The 27,870-nt window shown below is 39.3% G+C and overlaps 3 protein-coding genes and 2 long non-coding RNA genes across 6 annotated transcripts; 2 read left to right on the top strand and 3 right to left on the bottom strand.

The window, feature by feature from the left end:
- Nucleotides 1-18: 18 nt before the first annotated feature.
- On the bottom strand, nucleotides 19-6,850 carry LOC5516923 (enoyl-CoA delta isomerase 1, mitochondrial). The gene is made up of 7 exons (XM_001636868.3): nucleotides 6,758-6,850; nucleotides 6,171-6,397; nucleotides 3,086-3,232; nucleotides 2,706-2,801; nucleotides 2,349-2,368; nucleotides 1,690-1,868; nucleotides 19-1,018 (listed from the first exon to the last, which is right to left on the bottom strand). Exons 1-7 carry the CDS (start codon nucleotides 6,831-6,833, stop codon nucleotides 855-857), a joined length of 909 nt encoding a protein of 302 aa, XP_001636918.1. The 5' UTR covers nucleotides 6,834-6,850; the 3' UTR covers nucleotides 19-854.
- Nucleotides 6,851-7,086: 236 nt separating this feature from the next.
- LOC116620908 lies at nucleotides 7,087-13,575 on the top strand. The gene is made up of 4 exons (XM_032386875.2): nucleotides 7,087-7,878; nucleotides 8,948-9,301; nucleotides 9,856-10,107; nucleotides 10,506-13,575. The coding sequence occupies exons 1-4, from the start codon at nucleotides 7,313-7,315 to the stop codon at nucleotides 12,259-12,261; spliced, it is 2,928 nt and encodes a 975-aa protein (XP_032242766.2). The 5' UTR covers nucleotides 7,087-7,312; the 3' UTR covers nucleotides 12,262-13,575.
- An 860-nt stretch (nucleotides 13,576-14,435) lies between these two features.
- Nucleotides 14,436-27,526, top strand: LOC5516875 (notch-regulated ankyrin repeat-containing protein). Of its 2 annotated transcripts, none has more exons than XM_032386877.2 (2): nucleotides 14,436-14,809; nucleotides 25,990-27,526. In XM_032386877.2, exons 1-2 carry the CDS (start codon nucleotides 14,802-14,804, stop codon nucleotides 26,285-26,287), a joined length of 306 nt encoding a protein of 101 aa, XP_032242768.1. In that variant the 5' UTR covers nucleotides 14,436-14,801; the 3' UTR covers nucleotides 26,288-27,526. The 2 variants fall into 2 exon arrangements, with proteins under 2 accessions (XP_032242768.1, XP_048576211.1); XM_048720254.1 differs by lacking the exon at nucleotides 14,436-14,809 and adding an exon at nucleotides 20,551-20,655.
- Nucleotides 16,248-17,101, bottom strand: LOC116606136. Its single transcript, XR_007305299.1, has 2 exons — nucleotides 16,912-17,101; nucleotides 16,248-16,374 (listed from the first exon to the last, which is right to left on the bottom strand). It is a non-coding gene; the product is annotated as an uncharacterized LOC116606136 (long non-coding RNA).
- Nucleotides 22,537-24,067, bottom strand: LOC125557560. The gene is made up of 2 exons (XR_007305298.1): nucleotides 23,874-24,067; nucleotides 22,537-22,918 (listed from the first exon to the last, which is right to left on the bottom strand). It is a non-coding gene; the product is annotated as an uncharacterized LOC125557560 (long non-coding RNA).
- Nucleotides 27,527-27,870: the final 344 nt, after the last annotated feature.

Here is a 27,870-nt window from a genome sequence, read left to right as displayed (position 1 = left end):
ACAATTATTTGAGACACCTTTTTTTTACAATTTTTGTTTATTATATTACTTAAATTCTATTTTTATTTTTATTTCAGTGGTGGATCCAGCTTATCTTGGAGGGCGGATGCACTTCCCAAAAGGAGGGAAGATGAAATGACCCCTCCGCCCCACCCCCGCATTGATCTGTCACTCAGATTTGCTGCAACTCTTTTTCAGACACCTCTTTCTACCAACCTGAATATAACATACACTATAACATACACTGGTATTTACGAATTACCTAGTTTTCTCATTTATATATTTGCAAAATCATTTGCTATCTCACCAATGAATCGGTGATTTAACTTTTAAAAGCTCTTCAAGCAGAGCACAGTTTTCCAGTGATTTCCTTACAGAGCCACAGTGCCATAATGCCTTTAGGGGCTAGGGGGGCCAGTGGCATGGCATCCCCAAGGTTTTCTTAATGTCACTTGTATCATGTCCCCCCCCCCCCTCAGTTTCTCAATGTCTATTATGACCCTGCATTTCCCATGAAGGGAAACAAACAGTACTGGTTTACATGGGGCTCTAGAAGTTTATACTCAGCATTTCCATGAGCATTTCTTGAAAATAAAAATATGGAGTTGTAGGTGGCAGGTAATAGACAAAGTAGAATACTCTTAACGGATTTAAAAACATACTATTTCCACAGGCATGCCTAAAATATTATTGGAGGGAATGACTTAGTCAATCCTTGTATCAACTAAATGAAGGAAGGCACACACTATGTGTCCTTTGTAGTTCTTACTTAACTAGACTGGGGACCCTCTCTCCCCCCTCCCCTTCTGCTAGCTATGGCCCTAATTTCTTGACGGACATACTATACAATAGCATCAAGATTCTGTATTATTTTTCTGCAGTCTAGCAGCAATTAGCTGTTGTGTTGTCTCATCCCTAACCATGGTGATAAAGTGTTCAATATCCTCTTCCCTTGTGTTGTGAAGTAATGTCAATAGGTCTTGTCGCATTGTTGCCTTGGTTAATTCTCTTCCTTTACCTGAAGGGCAAGCACCAACTCAATCAATGCTCCCAAAAGTCAATAAATGACTATAAATGTACAAAATAAACTAACTATGCTTAAATGGTCAGTGACTATAAAACTTGATGACGCTAATAATGCAGACTGGGGTCTGTCAAGTCCAAAGGGAACCATGATAGCAAATTGATCTGCGCTCATTAAACAAGGCTCACCCAGGCTCAAAATTGGGTCAAATGAGAAAATTTTAGGAGTTTTCAAACCTGACTCCCTATATTAGAGACTTTAAATCCCTTGTTACAAAAATGTATTGTTTATATTTCAACAAAGAACCTGATTGCTTTTAAGCACATTGTATGTACCAAAAGTCACATATCTAGACATTGATGATGAACTTGGTGGTGATGGTAATCATAATGATAATGGAAATATTGTCGAATATGAAGATTATAATAATTTTGTTGATAATGATGATGTTGTTGTTTATGATGATGCTGATGATGATAAGAACAACGACGGTGATGGAAAAAACAATGGTAATGGCATTGATGATAATGAAGATAATGATGTCTGATGATAAGACGATTTCCACGATGACGTGAATATGATAATGTTGATGACTATGATGATGTTACCAAATGATGATAATGATATGATCATGATATTGATAAAAATACAGATAAATATATCACCTGTGATTAACAGCCACTTGTTCATCTCTTTGCGTGTCTCTGTCATTACAGCATCAACATGTGTCACCTTGTCAATCAACCCTATACCAGCCGCATCATCAGCATCAAATACTTGGGCATTGTATATTATTTTCTCTGCCCTATTTCTTCCAACGGCATTACTCAAGGTCCCAGCCATCCTAAAAACAATTTCATTCAATAAAAATTAACTCAAAATGAATGAGAAGCAGGTGGTGCACATCTGTCCGGGCTGTCAAAAAACTATTGACGAACCATGAAATATTTTACACATGATATCTTTATGCATTTGCTCCCCCAAACCCTCTCCCCCCGGCCACCTCAAGAAATCCAAGCTACTCTATGTGCCTGCAAAACTAGTTAACAGCATACACTGGAACCCTGATCAATTAAACACAGACAATTCAAACTTCCTGCTAACTTAAAATGTAATTAATTTGTTCCATAGAACAAATTTTCAGTCATTTCTACTATACCTTGAGCAGTGCGCCAATAACTTTATGATAAATTCAAATGTCTTATGTATAATGCTGTCTCTTTTGCTTCGGTATGTGTGGGCATTGATCATATTATTCCTCCAATTAAAACAAAGCTTGCATTGTCTTTTATTTCACATGTTTGCATCAGCCATATCCACTTACCAGGGTGCAAAATACAGACCCTGAAAACACACCAAAAAAATTCTGTTAAAACTGTCAATACATATGTTTGCATATATGATAGCATTGACAAAATACAATACTGTATGGTTGAAAAAGCCAAAAAAACCTCTTGAAAAAAATACTTGATTCTTCTCTAATAAAAATCAAATTTCCCTGGATTTGATGGCAGAGGGTTCATTTTCCTAGCAGACCTATTCTCTTAGGTATCTCCTAGTTCTTTGAGTTCCTTGATTTTCCTTCATTTAAGCTGACCTATAGGCCAAGTGTTGTGGTTCTTCAAACCCTTCCTGCATCACCCCTGGCTACAAGCCTGTTCACAAATATTTCATGTCTTACCAGGGACAGTTCTGGCAGTCCAATCCTAAAATCTGATGCCATCACAGAATAATCACATGCGAGTGAAAGCACACAACCCCCAGCAATTGCATGACCCTGTAAAACAAAATATATATTATCAATAAATTAGTATTTACTAATTATTCAATATTTTTCAATTTACGTATAAGTAATGTTATTTTTTATAAATTATTACTAACAAACCAAGATTAAAAACATGGGCTTCAAGTATTTTCTTTCACAATATACAAAACACACACAAAAATAATTCTTATTTTCTTTCACAAAAATAATAAAAAAATACAAAAATACATGTAAAACTGAAGATGACTTATTAAATATGATGGGGATGCCGGAGATATATAAGATCAATTCTTTACCTTGATGGCTGCCATGGTAACAAGGCGGGACCCATATAGGCGTGACCACATGTCCTGAAAGGTCTTACGGAAGGTTACTAGCTTAGACTTGCGCAAAGCCAGCACTTCCTTGAGGTCTAATCCAGCACAAAATATATTTGGCAAGTCCTGTGAACAAGACAGGGGTCACATTTCAAAATAAATGTAGTCACCTCAGGGGCAAAATCGATTTAACCTTAAAGGATGGCACTTTGGGCGTGACAAATTGGGTGTGGTCGAATTTTGAACCTTGAGAGATAGCACAATCGACAAAAAACGTTAAAACACCCCGTCAGGAATAGCAATTGGTCAAAATTTTATATTTTATTTCTGGAGCAAAACCCATTTATGGCGTGTTTTCGTTTTTAATTAAAAAACCACAGGGTACCCGAGTATGGGTCTTCACAATCAAAAAGCTCATTGAAGTCAAGATCCTGGTCTACTTCACCATCGTCAGACCAATTGATAGCACGATTTGTTTCATCTTGTCACTCTTGTTCATCTTTGCATCTCCATAAACAACATAAGCTGATTAGTTGAGGAATGTTTCAAGTTCAGTGGGAAGTACCCCGTCAAGTGAATTAATGTTGAGATCCTCTGCAGTTGGGGGCCATGGGAGAGGCCCAGATTCTTTAAAGGCATTATATATAGCCTGGCCCAGTAGAAGAGCGACATCTTGATATCCATCAACTGTCCCTAGCTTGTAGGCATGAGCTATTGCATCTGCTGTATTGAGGCCGGCACTATATACAAGTGTTAGCATGATACTGTTCTTACAAATTCGTTGTGCGTGACCTCTACAAATCCAAAATCCATGTCTAATTTGGGAATAGCACGTAGTCAGACACAAACTTGGGGGCGGTTTGTCTGGTTTTGGTTGTTTGGTTTGATTCACTATGCACAATTCCCAGACGAAGAAAGGAATTTTGGATTCTGGGAGGTCACGCAACAACGAATTTGGCTATAAAGTGCCTGGACTTGCTTTCGTAAACTTGGTATTGTCTCATATCTCGTGTTTCTCTAATTTTGCTTTCAGATTACCAATTCTGTAATCTGGACTTGGGAAACCATTCTTATCCAACTAGTCCACATATGTAAGTCGTAGTTTTTTTAGTTCTAATACATGTTCCTGTAACGTTCTAAAACTACGTCGAGTGCTTTCTTCTCTGCCAAGGCCTTATGTTCTTGGTCTGTAGAGGGACCTCCTTTACAGTTGTATTTCGTACTTGATCCAGGTATCTTACATTAAAGGCTTTGCGAAATAAGGAATGATATTTTGCCTCTCTCGCCAAAGGATCCTGGCCTTGTACTTTACGAAACAAGCTTGTATCTCCCAATGCTAATGCACGAGGCTCGATTTGTTTCCACATTGAGAATTTTCAATAAATAGCTAAGCTTTTCTTCCGCAGATCCTCTCACATTTTTTAAACTCGTGAACTCGTTGTGTTGTATTTTACTAAAATGAATTACACACCTTTCTATATTTGAATCGATTTTCCTTTTCTTGGATTTGGAAGGCATGGCAGTCAACTAAAAATCACGGAACTTTATGTTATAGTGCTTACAAAGAAGAAAGAAAAGCAGCAAGCACATGTGAAATTTCAAAATGGCGGACCTTGATAGACATGCGATGCATGATGGAAAGTTACCAGTCCTTCTCCATAACAAATAACCCCCAGAAAGGTAGTGGCAATATTTATTAACAATAATCAGTTTTTATATTCAATTAGACATAAAAATTTAAGATCCAGTTCACCATACAAATGGGTTTAGATGATGATTGGCAATCTGAGAACAAGTTTATTAAATATGACCTACCTACAAGGAATTTGATATGGATTACAGGCAATACAAATTAGAAAAGCTATAAAGAATGCTAACATCTTGGTGTATGGCTATTTTGAGGAATTTCCGCTCAATTTCTGAGGAGATATTAATTTTTAAAGAAAATCCATACTCGGGTACCCTGTGGTTTTTTAGTTATTAAAAACAGAAACACACCATAAATGGAATTTGCTCCAGAAATCGCGTTGGGAACATCAAAATTCGTTTTCTCCTCCCTCGAAGGATTCCAAATATATAAATTACCCGAGTATATCATGTGAGTGCACTAGGACCCATCCTTCCTACTCGACTACTTAGGAATAGCAAAGAAATAGCAAATTCGGAAAAAATCCTTCAATGCCCCATAAGGGATGGCAGTTGGTAGAAATTTTATACCCTAAAAGATGGGAGCATCCCCCCTGTCTACTTTTCTGGAGAGCCCCCCTGGGGTAGTTGTAAATGTGACTTTCTGGTCAAGGGGCACTGAGACAGAATTCCCATGCTTCAATGAATAAAAAGCATAGCTGTCTGTTTACTTCTATTCAGTAACAGGTTATTGACAGCTGTTATTCAGATTTGGCTTTCATGTTATGTTGCTTTAACCTTTCTTCAGGATGGTATTTTCAGGATTTTTGGTGTTTTATTTTTCTTAATCCCATGACTTTCCAGGACTTTAACACATTGACCCCTCAACAAGCCTGTACCGGCTTTGGGAAGTACCCACAACCCAAAAAATTCATGAATTAAAAATAAACACAACAAGATGAAGATACTCAGGCATCAGTCTAAGGGATAAATGGTCTTGCAGATATGCATCAAACCAAGGTGTTGGCATCTACTCTTAAGCCAAATAATAGCACAGGTTCTTTGACAAATCTCACATCGAACAAGGAGAGAAAAGCAGAATCACCCCTCTCAATAAAACGCTCAAAATACCACACAAGGGAGAGATCAGCAAACACAGCTCAAGACACAAATAGATACCTTCATTCTGGGGGGAGGTATCTGTTTTCAGTCTGTTTTTTTGTAAATTCAGCTCAAAAAAAGCCAGGAGTCAATGGGTTAAGGACCTGTGGGAACCATGTGTGTTGAGGGCTCTTCTTACTTTGCAATTATCTTAGTATCTATTTATTTGAACTGAGACCGGTGAGTAAAATTTCTAAAAAACACAGCAGACTCACTGATGTAATGATAACACAGACCAATGAGTAAAAGTAAATGTTAAAGAACACTGAATACTCACTGATGTAATGATAAGACCACGGCAGTCCTTGTTACTTTCTAGGTCCTCCAATATAAGACAGATCTCCTCCATTAACTGCATATTAAAGCTGTTGACTGGCTTTCTGTTCAATTTAATAGTTGCCACGCTGCCTTTGCTCTCAATGTTCACGAGTGATAATTGCTCTTGATTTATGGTAAATAAACTTCTAGGGAAAGGTGTTGTCAGCTGGTAATTTTGACCAAAACCTGTGAGTAAAAATATAAAATAAATTATAAAACGTTATTGTTCCATAATAGTATATTATATAGCAAAACAAGAATACCTGAGAGGTTTCACTTAGCCAATCAGGGGACAGAGAAACCATTAAGCTTCTAAAATCTTATCAATCAAAACTAGGGTTCTCAGACCTTCATTAGCCTTCGCTACCAATTAGTTAATATTTGACTATTATTAAATAATCTCGATAAATAACTTCAAACTTCGTTAACCTCCCTTCAGATGGAACAAATCAAAATAATTTGAACAATTTCAAGTTTTGCATCCAAATAGAAATATAAAAATACAAAGATATATCTGCTCTTAATATTTCGAAAAACCAATCTTACCTTTTATGGTTAACGTTTTTGTGCACGTTCGTGAGAACTTGGAATAGGAGAAAATTCGACGCAGGACGCGCGCCATTTTGAATCTTCTAAATGAGGGTGATGCAGGTGCAAGGCATGTCGGGAAAAGGCGAATTTGGCAAAAGAAAATATAAAATATAGTAATAAATAAGAAAAATGTCAAATTGCATATAAAATATGATTTTAAATAAATCGTAGATCCTTTAAGAATTATTCATTTTTAAATTTATTTTTATTAAGCTCTGAAAAGAGAATACTGCACAACAACTAGGCTCGACCCAGCTCTCCCTTGTTGTGTTTTGGAACGCCTGTGAAAAAGAGACGTTCTTTAAATAAGAAAGGCCGGGATTGCTATGGTCGGGTAGCATTGTCTCGTTCTTTCATATATACATCTACTATATGTGTGTTTTATGGGCCTAATTCCTGTCTACAGAGAAACAATGGAATACTGAGTTGGGGAGACTTTAGAGTTTGAGATGTAGCATTTTTATAAAATTTCAAACGAAGAAGTGAAAAGTTAGAAGAGGCCAGCGAAATATGTTATTTAAAATTAATTACCATTGCACCGCTACGGGCAAAAGAGGAAAAGCAAGACTGGAAATACCATTCAATGCTTCAACAACTGTACAGGACTTAAAGCTAGAGATACAAAGGAGCCTCCATGCTCCAGTGTGCGACCAGAGAATTTCCTACCAAGGCCAATCACTCACAAAAAATTCTCTTCGGCTATCTGAACTTTACTTACGAGAAAATGATGAATTTTACTTGGAATTCCTGGCTGAAGCAGAGATCGAAAAACTTGACATGGACATCAATGAGATCAAAAGTTTTTATTCACAAATTTCACATCTTTTAACTCCAGAAATGGAAAACTGCAGCTTAGAAAAACTGGAAATGTCTATTTTCCCAAATATTGAGGTTGTGAAAGTGGCTCTCGGGAGAATAGCATATCAGTATTTCACCCCATGGAAGCAGGGGCGGGCTTTGTCACATCGGCACTACTTTGTACAAGAGGGAGGATTTGATGCTTTTCTTGGAATTTTTCGTTTTTCACAGAAAAGATTTGGTATTCCGAAACGATTGATGGACAACCCTGATGTGAGGTAATTATTGGGTTAGCAATATATTGAGATGTTTTAAAGTGGCCCCATTTTTAAAAGGATAGAGAATGGTTATAATAACAGTAAATATGACCATTTCCAGTTGATGAAATTTGAGTGTGCAAGAGAGACGGGGTGTGTAAGGTTGAAAGGAGTTGTGTTAGCGTTAATGAGAGGGCTTAGAGACATGTTGTGTGTGAGAGAGTGTGTGGGTGGGGCTTAGAGTGGGGGCGTGGGTGAGAGGTGGATGTGAGTGTAGGTGAGATGTGGTTGTATGAGTGGTGGTGAGCTGGTGTGAGAGAGGGGTTTGAGTGTGGCTCGGAGAGGGGGTGCGAGTGTGGATGAGAGGGGGATATGAGTGTTTTTTAGTATGTGTGAGAAGGGGGTGTGAGTATGGGTGACGACAGATGTGTAAGTTGTAGTGAGTATGTGTGAGGGGGGGGGGGGTGAGTATGGGTGACGACAGATGTGTAAGTTGTAGTGAGTATGTGTGAGGGGGGGGGGGTGAGTATGGGTGACGACAGATGTGTAAGTTGGCCTGCTACCGCTCTGGTATAGGTGATAAGTATGTGTGTGTGAAGACAACGGATGTGTAAGTGGTGGTGAGTATGGGTGAGGGAGGTGGGGAGGCGTGAGTATGGGTGAGGGTGGTGGTGGGGGGGTGAGGTAGGTGAGTATGGGTGAGGGAGGTGAGGGGGGTGAGTATGGGTGAGGGAGGTGGGGGGGTGATTATTGGTGAGGGAGGTGGGGGGTGAGTATGGGTGAGGGAGGTGGGGGGGGTGAGTATGGGTGAAAGAGGTGGGGGGGTGAGTATGGGTGAGGTGGGGGAGGGGTGAGTATACAGGGCCGTAGCAGGGGGTGGGGCACTGGGGGCACGTGCCCCCCAAATATAAAAAAAAAATGACCAGTAGGGGCAGGGCGTGCCCCCCAATCTTACGTGGCCTGCTACGGCTCTGGTATAGGTGAAAAGTATGTGTGTGTGAGGGAAAGCAGGCTACTGTCCATATCAATGACTATTTTCTGCTTTATCTATGTCATACCATATATCATATTTTCAATTTTTCCATCTTAGTAATAATCTGCCACATCTCAGTGGCTTCTACAGAGATCTTGATGGAGATGATGGCAATGATGATGATGATGATGATGATGAAGAACAAGATGATGAACATGGGTTCATGTTTGGCCTTGACCCAGAGCTCTTGATTCTCCAACAGTTGACTCTACAAGCAAGCTGTTTGGGACTTCTTTGGAATTTCACTGAGACAGCAGCCGACCGACAGTTGGGCTTCCAGAAGGGTTGCCTTACTCTTGCTATAGAGTCCCTAATGGTTGACCCCCCAACTAATGACCTTTATCCAAGTAGTATGGAGTACTTTTGGCAGAGGGTCAGCATTAATGAGGAAGCTATTGGGTGTGTCGCAGGGTAAGGTTTGTTTCATTGGTGAAATTTTGTAGTGTTATAGTGGTTAATGCTTTATATGTATTAGGTAAAAACATAATTAATATTAAAAATTATTTACTATTAAGTATGGTAAAAGCTAATAGAATGGTCTAATTAGCAGTAAGGTTTAAATAGAGCAAAATCATGGCTGAATGAATGAATGGGTTTATTATCAACATTTTCAATAAATTTAAACTGGATTGCAGTTGTGGGCAGATTTATGCGGAAAATTTCCTGATAACAAAACTTTCAAAGCACTTAGTGTCAGGTATCAATCATTTGACCCTCGTGCTTCCTGAACGAAGGCCATATCCATTGTGACTCAGTAGCATGATGATAACAATAACAATGATGATAATAATGTTGATGATGATAATGTCTTTTACAACGATAAAAAGTAAAAGAAAACACTTAAAAAGGCATATAAAAAGTTCAAAGAACAAATAAATCACAAAGTTATAAGTAAAATGTGTTTTAAGCATTTTTATTTATTGGGATACTGGGATATTTTCAATGAACAAGTCCTTGTTTTCTAGATTTGTGGAGCACAACAGCGAATCACAGCGATTAGTGTCGGGTAACAAGCCTCTAGTAAGGAAAATCCTAGACATGCTGATTGTTGGCGAATACTATGGGATATTTTACCGTCAGTTGGCCATCAACCTTTTGTTCTATTGTTCCTTTGATTCCTTGGCCTTGGAGATGCTTGTTGAGCAGAACGTCCACCTTAATGTCATGCAGTTCCTGAAGAAACAGCTTGAGGATGACACTAAGGACATTGTATTCAGGTGCAGTAAGAGAAGTAAATAGTAGAAATTGCCTGGATGGGACTCGCAGGTTAGGAGTACTCATTCATATAGGACTGATTTTTAAGCCACTTTTTAAGGACAGCCCAACGGAATATCATGTTATTATTGTTTTTTTGGGTCTAGGTACTACCTGTTACTTATCTTCTTTGTGCCTCGTGACCCCTAAGGCCTCCACAGAATGCTTCCAGTGTGTTCTGTTGACAGCAGTATCCCTTGCCTCGCCCCATGTCTTCCATCCCGCTCTGTTCCTTTCCCTCTCTGTTTTTCGCCAGGTGGTCTTAGGCCTTCCTCTCTTCCTTTTCTCTAGCCACAATAGGGCTACGTTGGTGTGACTCTTTTTTGTCGTAGAATATGTCCTATCACCCATCTTCTTCTAGGTACTACAGCAGCCTGTTTCTCGCCAGGGTCCGCACGGCACAGCGGTTCACCCTCAGTCCTCGTATCTGCGCATACATTGACAATGTCCTCATAGAAGGCTTACTATCTGCGCATCAGCCTTATGAGATAGCAGAGTGGGAGGAAGATCACAGCTATGTGTGGATCACGCTTAAAGCGCTCGTTCATCTTGCATTCGCCGGAGGTCGGAAAGGCTACATGGAGGTGACAGAGTGTGAAGTGGATCAGCAAAGTGTCCCGACACCGCTTGTTGAAAATGTTTTATTTCAACTCGGGCTGGAGGCATATGATGATTTGGTTAATGATGATAATGGACAAGATTTTGATGCTGACAGTGCTAGTGATGTCAGTATTGAAGATATAATTTATGGTGACGATGATAATGGTGGCGATGATAATGATAACTATGATAATGATGACGATTATGATGGTGACAATTATAATGATGAAAATGATGATTATGATCACAACGATGTTGAGATGGCAGATCACATGGATCATAGTGAAGCAAGAGTCTCCATCGTCGATAAAAAGCAAGGTCAAATAGATGAAAGGAATTGTGCCAGAAACCAAGATGTACCAGATGTCAACCAAGATCCAGTCACATTTTCGGCGTCATTGACGACGCAGGGGCCAGAAGCAGTGAATTTTGAATCTAGCCCACGCGATATTTCCTGTGAGACTCCAGGAAACCACGTGAGGCCGGCCCTTATTGGGAACAGTGGACTAAGTAAAGCTGGTCCTTCGAATTGCTCTTGTGATATGAATGCATCGCCAAGTGCGTTATCAGCAAGTTCATTACCAGCAAGTGCGTCTTCTGCTATTGCCTCCTCAGCAAGTGCGTCATCAGCTAGTATGTCATCATCAAGTTCGTTATCAGCAAGTGCGTCGTCAAATATTGCGTCATCAGATATTGCATCATCAGCAAATGCGTCATCTGCTAAAACGTCATCAGCAAGTGCGTCGTCGAATATTGCGTCATCAGCAAGTGCGTCATCAGCTAGTATGTCATCAGCAAGTTCGTTATCAGCAAGTGCGTCGTCAAATATTGCGTCATCAGATATTGCATCATCGGCAAATGCGTCATCTGCTAAAACGTCATCAGCAAGTGCGTCGTCGAATATTGCGTCATCAGCAAGTGCGTCATCCGATGTTGCGTCATCCGCTATTGCGTCATCAGCAAGTGCGTCATTAACAAGTGCACCATTTGCCATTGCGTCATCAAGTGGACCAACACCTGACGTTGATATGGAACTAGAAAACGATCTAGACGTTCTTCCTGAACAAAAACCTGAACACAACAACGACGACGATGCGTATAAGAACCAGAGAGAGCGCTTCGAATCATGTCAAAACTACACCAAAGAAGCCGAGAACTTGTTGAAGGTCTACCCTTTCGTGCCACCACTACCTGATAACCACGACATCCTGAGCCTGGTCAAACAAGCGCAGGGGAACAAGCGGATGATGTGGCCTGGATCAAGTGCTGTCCAGAAACTTGGGGTGTTCTCATTGCGGCACTTGCTGTTCTCAAGCGGCAACAGGGATTTGGTGTTACAGGAGAAGCTGCTCGACTACTTGGTCTGCCTGAAGTGGCAGATGGAAGGAGATGCGAGGAGCATGTTGACTAATGAGCTGACGACCAAGTTTCATGCTGTGCAGCCGCCCTCGTTACGAGTAATGTCCAAAGCTGTCCTGGCGCAGATTTACGGGTTTGACGCGGTGAACAGATTCTAGACGCGATCTAATGCAGGGCATGCTTGTCACGTCGCCCACGCCTCGACAACCGCGGGTCAAGTCTCGTCAAGTGCGGGTCGAGTCCCGTCAAGTGAGGGGCAAGTCTCGTCAAGTGCGGGTCAAGTCTCGTCAAGTGCGGGTCAAGTCTCGTCAAGTGCGGGTGGAGTCCCGTCAAGTGCGGGTGGAGTCCCGTCAAGTGCGGGTCGAGTCCCGTCAAGTGCGGGTCAAGTCTTGACAACCGCGGGTCGAGTCCCGTCAAGTGCGGGTCGAGTCCCGTTTGTCCAGCCATCTGCGGGCCAAGACCCACTTAGCCAAGGTCCATTAACACCCTCGCCTTTGTCGCTTCTAAAAACACTCATACAGCTGCCTCACTTGTGTATTCGGAATGTTACAACTAGAAAGACTACAGATTTGTAGTCATAGAAAGGCTAGGTTGTCGGCGTAGGTGTGGTGAAATCAGGGCAATGCTTTTTGCACGGGTACTAGGGTACTTTGTCGATGAATTCTGAATAAAATAAACAGAAATTTGTCCCAAAACTTGGATGAGAGGTAAATCCGAACTTAGTTTCGGGGAGAGTTTGGTCATATCCCAAATTCGGGATATCCCCAGGCGAAGACACATAGCAGCGTTTGATTCAAAACTCCAAAATCAAAATTGCTTTTGCTTAATTGTGAGGCAGGAGACATACATTGTTTACTTAGTACAGTATTCATTATAATCTTGGGATAAATGTTTGTTTTTTTCAGAATTCGTTGACAAAATACCCTAACGGTGTTTTACTTGACCATCATAATTTTGACGTCGAGGCGAAAGCTGCAACTTTAAATGACAATTTACAAAACGTCGCATTTCATATTCCATATTTTTCATATTTCATACGAGCCTAACATTTTTCCGTCAACCACTCCAACTTTGTGTTGAAAATGGTAGCATCGCTATACATACTTACATATGCTCGAATTATTTGCCAGCATTAAAAGGCGCGTTTACTTTAAATGGAAATTTTAGTTTTTTAGAGGTAAGGATCGGTTCATAATATTTAGGGTGGGTGGTTGGGGGGGAGGGGGTTCGTAAAATATCTACAGGCTGACATTCTAGGATAGTTTAGTTGGTGGTTATGTTGCTAGGAAATCGTTGCCCTTTGGTACTATTTGTTTTAAGGAAAAGTTAACAATGAATGAAACACCCTCAGGACACCCTCGGGACCAAAAAACGTGTCAGTGCATCTATAGAGTATGCTATATAGAGTATGTTATATCTATAGAGTATGATTGAAGAATTAAAAATTGAGACATTGGAAGGTGTCCGTTTTATGAGGTGTCCGTCTGAATGCGGTATATAATTATTTAATAGAGTTTAGATTAGAAAGTTTTATGAAAATTGTCCGCGTGATTGAGGTCTGTTTTGGAAGTCGGAATGAACTATTGAACGAGTTAAAAAAAAAACAGACAGTCAGAGAGACACGTACAGTTGAAAAACAGAGCCTCAGAGAGACGCGTACGGTTGAAAGTAAATTTCCGTATGAATGCGCGTTATGTCTATAGAGTTTATATTAGAAATTAGGGCACTGTAAAGTGTAAGTTTTATGAAAATTGTCTACTTAAATTGAGGTATGATTTGGAAGTTGCCGTGTACTATTGACCGAGTGAAAAACATATCGAAAATATTGACCGCTAAAAAATAAATTAAAAACCTATGTTAAATTTCCATTAAAACTTGGGAACAAGTTAGGCTTACTGTCGGGTTTTTACTGTATTGTACGGGCTAAAGAATACCTAGAGTAAAAAAATGGAAATAAGCCCTCCCCCTTTTTTCGAGACAAAAAAAGGAACTAAGTCCTGCGGTATAAAAAGGGCTAGTTACGGTATCAACAACCGACAACGCTACCCTACTGCCCGTGATTTACATTATGCATGTGAACGCACTCTTTGCACACGGCAATTCTTCTCTATTTACCTTTTTCACACGGCAATTACCTTTAGATGTTTTCGAGGTCAGTTTATTATTTCACCAATTCTTATTACAGCTGTCTACATTAAACTAGAAAAATCGTTTTATAAAAATATTAATGGTATTCAAAAAGTGGACCACCAAAACCTCCAATCATTTAGCAACCAAAACAATGTCAACTTTAGATCAACAATCAGTAACTTACAAAAGGCAGTGTGAATTCATTAAATTTTGACCTGTCATCGCCTTAAATCCTCATTCAAAAGAGAAACGCTTCGAAGCCTTGGCCATGCTTTTGCAAATGTTTGTGTTCCTCGCAGTTCAAACGGCAGACTGAGAGAGTGCGACCAAATTAACCAATTTACCACGAACATAATAGCTCACAAAAGAACTCCTCGGTTGACAGAGTTCATTTGTGAAGTGCAATAATTCGGGTTTCCAAAGATACAAGGTCTCAATTCAAGAACTAATCGAGCAGAACCGTGGACGAATTTTCATAAAACTTTACCAAATACCGAAGCAAACCCAAAGCACAAGTAATAAGCGAAATCAGTTCTGGACTGGCCGTATAAGCATTTGAAATCACGACATGAATCGGTAAGTGAAATTCTCTAACCATTACTAGCACTGCGTACCGATAATATCGTGTAACTATTGTTATTTTGCTCAGATGAATTAAAGGTTAAAGCTTCTTTGCTCTTTACGATCCCTTTGTATCGAGAGAAGAATATATTGCAGGAATTCTGCACTGCGGTCACTTTGAAGTCCTGCGCGTCAAACACAAATCTTAAGACAATAAACATAAAATCTTAAGACAATGAACATGTGTTAAATGAGTTCTTATTTTCTCTATCTATCCTTACATAGAAAGTGAAACCCCTGATAGATATTAAGCTACATTTTCTATACAATTTTGACAAGTTTATTCCATTGCACTTTTTTCCCAAATCTATCTTCGTAAAATATAAAAACGCGATTTGATAAAATAAACACGACCTGTGCAAATATTTCTCTTTGTCCAATTCGAAGCCGGAACTTATTTTGTCGTAGATTGGTACGCGCGGTACGTATTCTTGTTCAGAAATCGAGACATTGTGAGATTACTTTAAATCCGAGATTATCAAGATTTGCTATTTAATGAGCGAGTCTGCATAGGCCTCTCAGTATGGTTTAAATGCCACCATTATCGACACAACACATGGCACAAAACAGTTCACGCACGTGAACCATATGTTCGTCAAACACGCATTTCTATGCGTACACTCGCATTTAACAATACCATTTGTCAAAATTCGCATCTTATATGCATCGATTAACCTGCCCTGATTGTTTTTACAAGACTACAAAGGCAAGATAACGGCCATGCATGCCTCAAAAGCCCGTGAAAAGACTGGTAACTTGAACACGTGCTTAGCGGGTGATGTCAAAAACATCTCTTTGCCGAGCATTGCTTATCCGATATCCTTTTACTTGAAAACCTTATCAGCTTATTGCAATTGGTTGGATACTTCGCATTCTTAACGCTAGTGTGGCCGCCTATAAATTGTTTTTTTTTGTGAAGTCAAGAAACAAGTGACAATGTTTATTTTCTTTTTTTTTTGTCAGTGCGGCCTAGGTGGTGTAAAATGGGCCACAAAAGAAGATGTTTTGAACATGCTGTATAAGTTTTTTTATGACTAGGATACTCCCTTCCATAAAAGAAAAAAAAACCGTGATTTCCAAATTCTTTCAGGTAAAACCTGTTCTGGCGCACGCAAAACCTGTTCTACGCGTCAATACGTCGTAATGACGCGCATACCTTACACACTTTCAGACAAGAAACGCAAAGCATCACGGGAAGATGAGCTTCTACGTCTTTAGAGCTATTGCGCGCCATACCATCTTCTCAATTTTCTCTGTCTCTTTTATAACCAATTTGTTACATGTATGCCCTCCTCGTTCCAGGTCCCCAACGCTTACTTGAGTTCGCGTGGGGCCTGCTAGGTAGGGCATTCTATACTACAACAGGAAACCCACCATGTCATTTTTTTACGCATTGTAGTGCCATGGGCTTTAATTTATTTCCATTTCTTATCATTTGGTGGGAGGGAGGGGGGACTATTCGAAGTATTTAAAGCCGCATTGTCACCAGTTTGCTTCCGGTCGATCATGCAAGGTTAATTCTAAAAGAAATTTAAAATATCAAAAATGAAACAAAAAAAAAAAAGAATAAATTAACAGAACAAATTGACTGCCAACATTTTATTTAATATCATATTCATTGGCCATCTCAAGTTCTCCCTGCCACCTGTCATGGAATAAAATAAGTATATTTTAGTAACAATTATTCCATTTTAAATCCATCCCAAACAATAATCATTTAATGTCAGTCAATTTTAGTTTTAGACTGACGAGATAGCATAGCATATGGTTAATATTCACCACAGGCAGATTTAGGGTGGGTGGCACAGGCAGCCTAGGCCCTCCCTCCTATTTCGATAAGTTTCCCATATATTAACTTAAGCGACATAACAGCTTTGGCCTCCATAGTTTTACTCCCACACCCCTTTTCATGAGATCCTGGAACCGCCTCTGGTCACTCAGAAAATTGGAAATCAATCTGGTAAAAATACTCACAGTATTTTGTTCTCTGATAGATTCAAAATGTCAGGAAATAAGTTTAGATGTTGGACAATTTTGTTACAGTATAAGTGTCTTACCTCTACACTCATATCATCGCCCCCCTCAACGTGAGGCAGCCTTGATCTCACCACCGCTGCCACCTGCTCAGCGTTCCCACCCTCAGGGATGAGTAGCTCCCACGAGGAATGACAGCCCCTCCACCTCTTGTTTAATGACCATTTTGAATCAGATGGAGGTCTACGGCTCAACCTGGGTTCTCCTGTTACAATTCTGCAATAAAATGTATATGGTTGAAAGGCTCATGGGTTTTGAACACTGTGTTTCAGGTATGAAAAAGGGAGGGATTCTTAGAATGTTGTAGTATTTCGATATTCTTATTCTACTCAGTATGTGCAATATAAGTCTAAAAGACATAAGATTGTGGCAATTAAATTCTGAAACAACGGTAATTCAGATGTTTTTTTTTTCTGCAGTAAAACAGGATTTGACTAAATCTGATGCGATGCAAATTATCTCTTCACATTAGAAAAAGCATAGAGAGGCTTAACAAAATATGGAAGTTGTATAATTGTCATCATTTTGCCAAGTCATCATAAGCTACACTTTCTTCTTAGTGTATCATGCAACCTTTCCTGTCGCGATCTCGTACCAGAACAATGAATATAATACTCCAAAAACTGGAAATCGACTCTGCCAAATTTTCGTCTTTAATAAGACTTCTTCAGACTTCAGACTTCTGCCCTGAAGAAGTCTTATTAAAGACGAAAATTTGGCAGAGTCGATTTCCAGTTTTTGGAGTATTATATGTATTATATTCATTGTATGAGTCTGCCCTGAAGAAGTCTTATTAAAGACGAAAATTTGGCAGAGTCGATTTCCAGTTTTTGGAGTATTATTGCAACTATTCCGGAATACAGTAGATAGATACGTATTGTCATATGCAGTTAATACTACATTTCTTCAATATTTCATTATATATTTCTTAATTTTGGATGCTGTATTATGGCATGTGCACATTTTGGACGCGATATTACGGTATGTGCGATTTTTGGACGCGATATTACGGTATGTGCGATTTTTGGACGCGATATTATGGCATGTGCACATTTTGGACGCGATATTATGGCATGTGCACATTTTGGACGCGATATTATGGCATGTGCACATTTTGGACGCGATATTATGGCATGTGCACATTTTGGACGCGATATTATGGCATGTGCACATTTTGGACGCGATATTACGGTATGTGCGATTTTTGGACGCGATATTATGGCATGTGCACATTTTGGACGCGATATTACGGTATGTGCGATTTTTGGACGCGATATTACGGTATGTGCGATTTTTGGACGCGATATTACGGTATGTGCGATTTTTGGACGCGTTATTACCGTATTCAATGGTTCCCAACACAACCCAAACCCAATTCCCAACACAACCCTTGCGAAATACAGGGAAAAAAAAAACAAATAGCCATTGAATTTAACTGTTGTCTATGCTGAAACTCTTTCAGAATTAAAACTGTTAAAACGGAGCTCGGAATCGGAGCGGAACCGTGTGCTAAGCTAATAACTTACCCTCTCAGATCGGCTTTAATTTCTAATTAATGAGGAGTATTGATTTGGTCGCCATTTTGAACCGGAAGTAAACTACCTTTTTCTAAAAAATAAATAAACTTGCACATTTTAATACTGTTTTCCACTAGACGACTAAAATGAAAGTCAAAGAATGTATTTAAACCCAAGATTTCTGAAAATACCCGCAAATTTGTCATTTTTGGAACTTTATAGGTGATAGTCAACTTTAACCGGAAGTAGTCGATAGTAAAACCTGGGACGTTTATTTTACCAGCGCCTTCTAGCAAAAGACACCAATTTTATTGCAGTTGTAGGTTGAAATAACCCTTATAAGATAAGCTATGGAGCCAAGATAAAATCGGCTTTTATCACCGACTAATATGGTTTATTGTCTCCATTTTGCACTGGAGATTAAATTTGTCATTTTTGTAAGTACAGAGATGCACATCTTGTCTACGACTAAAAAAATCATGAAATCCATTTGATACTTTTAAGTTGTAAAAAAGGCAAAACTGATTAGATTTCTGCTATTAATTTTACCCTTTTTTAAACCGGAAGTAGTTTCCAAACCTGTTTCTGTAAACTCTAATAAAACCAGCTTAATGCATATACGAATAAGCAATGAGGCACGCAAATGATAAATGACAGTTGTATTTTGCATTTAAGAGTGCACCAATTAAATAATAAAGAAAATGTTTTCCTGCTATGCGAGCCTCGGCATTTTGTTAAAAATTAGTGAAATCTCAGGCTGGACGTTCTTAAGAGTGTGGTTCATATACGTCGGTCTAACGTAATTACAAGCTCCGATGAGAATTGATATTTTCATTTAATACAGTGCAGATATCTTACAGACATTCTGTCTTTTATCTCGACTGGCCTAAAGGCTAGCTGTCGAAAAGCATCTGTGGCTTCACAAGTACAGCAAGTACTGTCTTTTCCCCCTACCCGCACAACAGGATACAGTATCACGCCTGTAAATGCGTGAAATTCTACCAGTATTTATTTGGATAAATACTCCTTTGAATCTTCTGTAGAATAAGGAAGAAAGGCAAGGAGAGTGATAAGCGCGCTTCCGAGGCCGCCAGATTAACGGTTCCTACAGTTAGAAACTGTTCATCTTGTAGCACTTGCAGATATTCATGTATGCGGTCAATTACAGACGTTAAGTAAATAGGTGGAGCGTCCCGCTCCCGTGGTTCTTAGTATCCCCACCAGGCTTGTCACATCAGCAGTTGCTTTTGTCTATTCTTTCTTTTCTCTTGGTCCAGCTATTGAGCGTGTATATTTGGTATACTTGGGCTGGCTACAGGTGTCTTTTATCTCATTTGAGTATCGACGCGTGATTTTCACTTCCGGATTAAATTATCGGCCATTTTGGTATCCCAAGATAATCCGTGATTAAATCAGATTTTCTTTTGGCTCCATAGCCTAACTCGTAAAGATTCCCCTAAACTACTCCTGAAACAAGATTTTTTTTTATTTTTGTTGAAAGGCGCAAAGTGAAACAAGCGTGCCATTATTATTCAAAAATTAAAGCCGAACTGACCTTGGCTCTATAGCTTTTCTTGTTAGGGGTATTAAAAACTACCACTATGCTAAAATTGGTAACTTTAGCAAAAAGTGCGCAATTCAAGGTAAAATCTGCACATATCCGCCGGACTACTGGGACTGGGGATGTAGATCTCCTTTTTCGGGGACAAAGCACAATAGCACGTGCGGAACGTGGGACCCTCGGGAACCTTTTTATTGTATTCATGATAACTATAAATCGAAGTAAAGAGCGAATCAAACAGTTCATATCTTCCATAAATATTAAGCAAATGTTATCTAAACTGGAGCCTACCATTTGATAAAACCATTCGTAACCTTCACAGTTTATTCTCCAGCCATTGTTCTTGCTAGAAATAGTTCAAAATGTTTGTTATATCTTAGTATCAATCGAAGCATGTTGAGAGAGGAAGTTCCTTACCTCGTTTAGACATTATAAGAAGACTTTAGTTTGCACTACAATACAACTGCAACGCACAAGATCGAACTATGGTCACGCTGCATTTTCCCGCGAAAATGTATATGTAAACATCTTCTGATTGGTCAGTTACTTTAAACTCGGAATTTCATTGGCTATAAACTAAGTGGCTCGAACTGTCACTAGTCCATAGCTTTGCAGATCGCTGCGTGGTATTGTTGGATACTCGAATTTCGTTACAATCCAATGGATTCCCCGGATAAAACTAATGCTAGGTGAGTCTAGGTATGGCAAAAGTAACTCATAATTATTTCTTTGTTCACATCTTCACGCCACTTTTTCAGGAAAAGACGGGGAAAGGAGAACATGACGTATGTCAAATCCCCAACGTCGCGAGCTCAATGTTACAACAAAAGGGGAAGGGGTTTATTTAACCAAGCATTCAAACTAAGCGCTATGACCGGTGCTAATGTATCGCCCCATGACAGGTAATCCGGAATCCGGAATCCATGAAAAAATGAGATATGGGATCCGGAATCCATGAAAAAATGAGATATGGAATCCGGAATCCATGAAAAAATGAGATATGGAATCCGGAATCCATGAAAAAATGAGATATGGAATCCGGAATCCATGAAAAAATGAGATATGGAATCCGGAATCCATGAAAAAATGAGATATGGAATCCGGAATCCATGCTGCTGGAATCCGGAATCCACAAGAAAAAACCCACATGGAATCCGGAATCCACACACTAGGATCCGGAATCCAGAACCCTATTGGAGAACCTGTCATGGGGCGAAATGTACTAGTTATAGTTGAGAAATACAATAGGAGGCGATTTTACGGGAGCGGAAAGTTACAGGATGAATATATTGCGGGAAAACTTAAAGCCGCATTGTCACCAGTTTTACTTCCGGAGGTCCGACGGAAACTTCAACCGTTAAAAAACAAAAGAATCTATTAAAATTCGAGATGTTTAACAGGCCATCCGCTCTAAATTATCAATCACATCCTCAAAGAAACTTCCAATAGACACACTGCTTTCAATATTTTGAAATATTTTTCACGTTTTCCGTTAAAAATCATCGGATATTGTTACGTAATCAACCGGAAGTAAACTGGTGACAATGCGGCTTTAAAGGTTATACTAGCTTACCGATCCGGTACGAGTGCTGTCGTTGTAATATTTGTCACTACAGGTCAGTGATGAGTAGACCCGATTTATAGCTTAGCTTTTATGGTCACTTCTCTATTTTCAAGTTTATGTGTTGTCCTTGTATCTTTTGTAATTCTATTCAATAATTTTCTTGTTAACCCATAAAAGTTGAAAAAAAGAAACGGTTGGATATCGAGCAATAGCTACTTAGAGGCTGTTATAATATTAGTTTGTTACTACCCTCCCCCCCATCGTACTGTGGGCTCACGCGTTGCTGTTGAACAGTCACATGGAGTTTCGCATGGAGTTTGTGTCAGAGAATTAAGAGATTAAATGTGTTGAATTGGCCGACAAAACCGTCTTATAACAGAGGCATTATTTTGAAACAGTCTCTCTTCCTTGTTTGTGTGTTATTGTCCCATCAAATGTGCATGTGTGTATCAAATATATTTTAAGCAAGGATCCCTTCTCTTCCAAGTTTTATCAATGGCACTCAAGAATCGAGCATTAGAAACTGGTCATCAGGAGAAAGATTTTAACTACATGAAGCACTGGAAACAATAAACAATAACAACAAAAAATAGGCAGCTACACTGCATAGTGTGAGATACATGAACTTATTAACCAATGAAGAGTAATGATACTGTAGTAGTAGCAATATTTTTTATTTTATCTTTTCATTATTTAATTACTCTTTATTTAAGATTTTGTGAAAAGGGCTTTGCTTTTTTTTACTTGTGTTCAATATAGGCAGTTGATATAATCTGTCTTGAAACAGAAGTATTAACTGTATTGGAAGAAAGGTTCTTTTCCAAAGTCTGGCAGCATAAAAATAAAACAGTGCTGTTACAGTTCTGGTACTGTTAGCTATCCATGTAGTATTTGTGGCTTATTGTATGCAACAGAAGTATTAACTGTACTGAAGTCTGGCAGCATAAAAATAAAACAGTGCTATTACAGTTCTGGTACTGTTAGCTATCCATGTAGTATTTGTGGCTTTTTCTATGCAATGCTGGGCAACATCATCAGATTAATTTTGAATACTGCATGCTCAATTAGCCATCTCCATTTGATTTGGAATTTGTGTCTTTGTATGTACAATGTTGGAGGGGATCAAATTTATCATAAACAACAATATCCAGTTCATGTTCAATTTGTCACAAAATAGCATTTTCACTTGGTGATAACCATGTAGTGTATTAAGGGTTCAATATGCTTCAAATGCATCACAAACAGCTGGGGTCACCCAGTCCGATCCCTGGCCTTTCCTTTTTATATGTATTCTCTGTTCCAAACATTTCCATAAGCAGTTCATTTCTTTAATAGCTCCTCTTGTTCATTGAAGACTATAATAATTGAAAACTTCACATCTTTAATGCCTGAAAGAAAAGAGGGAACATTGGAACAAAAAAGACAACTTAAGGATACCTATCTTTACTAATATGCTCTGGGAACTACAACATCGGCTCTAAATAACTGTTTGATTTCATTTCATACTATGGAAACTAGTAGTACCCAAATTGACAGTTCAGGATGGAAACACAAAGACAAATTTTACTACTCTATTGATTTAAATATATAAGATATGTCTTTCTGATAATAGACAACTAAGAAAAATAGGTTTGTGATCAGAGAAATATATTTTTATCACATGTAACAAACTTATCTGGAATATTTGTGTGCATATGGTCTATACATGTTCTTTTACATGTATTGTATACATCTATTAATTATCTGTAATTATGATTGCTAAGAAATTAAAGAAATTGTAGATAGACAGCTATCAATGTCAGAGTGAATTCAACGAAACTCTCACTGGAAAGCCCTACACATGTATTACTTTTGTGGTAAACATTGGTAGTTTCTTGGTGTTACGGAGCACCAGCACCAAAAACACAATAGAACAAAAGCCAAAAACAAAGACCTTAGAACGAGACAATGAAATAGAGAACAAAGCTCCCCGTAACACCAAGGAATGCCCATTTGATTCCTCAAAAATAAGCAATTCATCAATATGGCAGTAAACATGTGTGACCCAAAAATATTTTGTACAATAAAATGGAAAACAGAAATGATAAGGCGACTCGATAATGCAAAGGTTCTATCAATGTATCAAAACAGTTCCAAGATCCTGAGACTAAAGAAAATATACTTCACTTCTGTATATAGGTTATATTTGTTGTATTTCTCCCCCTAATAAGAAGCTAATCAATCGAGGTTTCAATCTGCTCGGTTCTAGCAGGTAATCCCTGTCATTTTTGTTCTTATCCAATAGTTATCAAAGAAAATTCCAATCTGGTAGAAAGTAGCAATAAACGATACACCCTAACCTACCTTAAGAAGCTTCGTTATAGTTTAAGATGCTTTTCCTTCCAATAAAACTGCCAATATTGCCGTTGATTAAAGACCTGTGCAGGACCCGAAATGATCCCAGGACCCGAAACGATCCCCAAAAGTTCGCAAACTGATCCCGAGACCCGAAACGATCCTCAAGAGTCCCCGAAATGAACCCCAAGGAATTACAGTAATGGACAACTAAAGGAATGTGTAAGGATTGGCTTTCAGTTTTAAAAACATATGAAACATTTAGCTTTGTTTGTGTTATTAAAAGCAAATTTACATTAACTAAAACTATAGTATTAAGATTTTAATATACGACTTCGGGGGAAAACAGTGGTTGAGTCAGAAATTGGGGTCAACTAACAATTCCTGTGATAGTAATTTGAAGAACCCGGCGTGAATAAATCATTTTTACATAACAAGCCATAAAAGAAAGTCTTTACAAGATAGGACATGCTTCTCTTCATAGAAAGCGAAATGTTTTAAAGTTATTTTTTGGCATGTTTGTTTTCGGTGAATGAAAGACCTATCATATCATGAGATCATGCCGGGGTGTACGCACGATTACATGAGGAAATTCAAAACTCACATAATATTGCTTTCAACAAAAGCCACATCCTCTTAATGTTTTGCATCGGTAGTAGAAGGGTTGTTCGAGTGTATTACTCAGTGTGCTTTTGTCATTCCATCTTCTCGGCCAAACCGGCTGCCTAAAATGTGTCGGTAAATATTCGCTCGTGTGAACAAGGATTTCGTGGTGAAATACATGTTTGGTTGTCAAATGAATATTAATTTTTAGGGGTGATGTTTACCGGAAACGAGATTTTTAGTCTCAGAGTCATGTGTCGGAACCGCAAAATGTTTAGAGTAATGGAAGGTCAAAAGTTTGGTTGATCTGAGGAAAGCTGTACTATGTTTATGCTGTATTCCTTTCAGTAGCAATTTAAGGTTGTGTATTTGTTTTGGACTCTGTTTATGGGTTTAACGCCGGGCAATGTAATAAATAGAAGTATTGTGTTGGAATTTAATATTTTTAAGTCACGTTGTTTAGAAATCGAGTCGCTGTTAACCCTTTATTATGCTTCAAGAATTGCAAGTATTTTTTCTGCTTTCCCTTTGTCCATTACCGCAATTCCTTGGGGTTGATTTCGGGGACTCCTCGGTATCGTTTCGGGTCCGAGGATCAGTTCGGGTACTTTTGGGGATTATTTCGGGTCCTGGGATCGTTTCGGGTCCTGTACAGACCGCCATCTTGATCTTGTTTCTCATGCGAGCTGGCGCATGCGCACTTTGCAACCGCGCAAAGCAGGCTGGTCACACTTCAAAGTGTGACCAGAAACGCTCGCGCGCTTAGTTTGTCCTTCGAAGCCCGCATTTCATTGATTAGAATTGCTGTCTCCGCTCGGTCGCTTCAGGCGACCTCGCTACGATAGCAATGAATAAACGCGAGACTAACGCTGACACCAAAACAAAGAACTCTTCATCAGATATGGCCACTCTACTCCACTGCTTTGCGCTTTTGCAATTCGTCAAATTACTTGCACACTACTAAGAAAATTTAGTAAGCTATCAGAATGTGGGTAATACAAAACCAGGTAAAATCTTCTAATTATTTGTGAGGTCATTTTTAAAGCGCCTTTTTCACCAAAACCCTTGTTTTTGTTTCCATTGGCAACAATGAAAGAGAAATATATTGTGGAAATTTTCGAACATTTCGAAATACTCAAATAGAAATCACTCTGCAATCGTGTAAGTGTCCCAAGCACGTACGCAGGTGGTGCGCAAGTTGCCTTGACCGCCTTTTCTAATGCCTAGTGCACACTAGCAACATAACAACATAACGACATGGGCGCGCACACTATGTTTAGCCCGACATAACGTTATGTCGAAGATAAGAGTGCGCGCGCCCATGTCGTTATGTTGTTATGTCGCTAGTGTGCAGTAGGCATTAAGGATCAAATACACTTATCCTTTTTCCACGATACCTATCACTGCGCACTTCCCCCCCCCCCCCCCCCCCCCCCCCCATCCCCTCAGCAGATCCTGGGTACACGCCTGGTCCACGGAGGTATTCCATAACTCATTCCTGACTGCTCATCTCTACCATCAGGTCACCTGAGGCCACCGCTAAACTACACGCAGAATTTCTGACAGCCGTGGAGCTGCTGAATAGGGAAGAGGTTTACAGACTTCTGAGGCTGGGGGTAAACATCAACACGCAGAATAAAGCCGGCGACAGTCCTCTACATCAGTGTATCAAAGATGGCAAACTGGATTCAGTGAAACTGCTTGTGGATTTCGGAGCAGATATCACGCTTCCTAACCGAGATGGCTGGTCTCCGATGCATGTGGCGACATTTCTTGGATACAGAGACATGATGTTGTATCTTCTTATGAATGGGAGATAATTGGAATACATTTTTTTGATTGTAGTATGCTTTGCAGTGTGGCATCTGTCACGCGATCCATTCATCAGTTCAATGAGGACAGGTTGAAATATACTTTTTTTTTAACTTCGACATTACAAGAAGCGCCGATTCAAGGAGTTTCTACTGTTTTTTTGCATTTCGTTACGCAAACCGTAAAGCCCCGTGCAAACCGGCCAGCACCTGCCAGCATTGCTGGCGAATTCTTGCTCGACTGACAAGACAAAGAAAATTTCAGAAAGTCCATTTCCCATTTCCTGTGCCCTATAGTGAGTCAAAGGAAAATTCACCAGCAATGCTGGCAGGTACTGGCGCAGTTTGCACGGGGCTTAAAAACTGATAAGAGTGACTGCGGTTTTCAATAATCTGCGAACTAGTAATTTCTAACCGCTTTCTGCCTTCCTTCATTCAAACTAACGCTATTACATTTTTCTTTATGTTTTTTATTATGGAGAGACGATTCGAATTTCAGTGCAAGCCAATAAAACACTTCAAGGATTTTGAATGACGGAAGACAAAAGGCGATTTTAGAAATCGTCGACGGAGAGTTCACATAACATTGATAACTACAGTTAGCCTGGTGCTTAGGGGCGTAATAATGGAAAGAGGGGCTTGATAATGGAAAGAGGGGTGTAATAATGGAAAGAGGGGCTTGATAATGGAAAGAGGGGCTTGATAATGGAAAGAGGGGCTTGATAATGGAAAGAGGGGCGTAATAATGGAAAGAGGGGCTTGATAATGGAAAGAGGGGCTTGATAATGGAAAGAGGGGCGTAATAATGGAAAGAGGGGCTTGATAATGGAAAGAGGGGCTTGATAATGGAAAGAGGGGCTTGATAATGGAAAGAGGGGCGTAATAATGGAAAGAGGGGCTTGATAATTAAACGAGGGGGCATTTTTAAAATCTGAATTTAACTTACCGTAAGTTAGTGAAAATAAGATTCGCACGCAAATGGAGATGAAACAGTCGATTTGAAGTCTTTTTTTTAGTATCATCACCTAATTCCCACGCATCCTAGTTTTTGCGAAAATGTATTTTCGCGTCACCATACTTTCGCAAATTTTTTGCCGCGAAAAAAAGTGTAGTATAAAGCAAATCATGAATCTACAGCTTTGTGTAAAACATTTTGGTGGTTGAGAGAGGGATTTTTTTTAACTTGGATTGGTGATTAGATTATGGTCTATATAACAATGATATTGAGCGATTAAAAAAAAACATTAATGTCCTCTTTTATCTCACAAAGTGAGGTTTTCCCCATATCCAAATGGTAGAGATGAACATTATAATTTAGAAGTTGAAATCGGCGCTGTGGTATTTTTGGGGTTTGCCAAACAACTTCTCTGCAATAAAAAGTCGGGTGTTTTAGGGGGAAATTATTAGGCATTCCGAGCAATGACTGTTTTTACACAGCTTTTTCTGTTGCTGGTTAATTGAAAGGGTGTTCTTCACGTATTTTTGGGGTAGTCAAGTTTTCGTGGCTTGATATTTTTATGGGCATACACTTGAATTGATGCATCTCTCGCAGATATCATTTCTCGCGTGCGCGCTGCAACTCTAAAACGCAA

Source organism: Nematostella vectensis, chromosome 12 (genome assembly GCF_932526225.1).
Source record: "Nematostella vectensis chromosome 12, jaNemVect1.1, whole genome shotgun sequence".
NCBI lineage: Eukaryota > Metazoa > Cnidaria > Anthozoa > Actiniaria > Edwardsiidae > Nematostella > Nematostella vectensis.
Note: the sequence above shows the minus strand (reverse complement) of the source record. Positions and strands in the feature narration are given on the sequence as shown.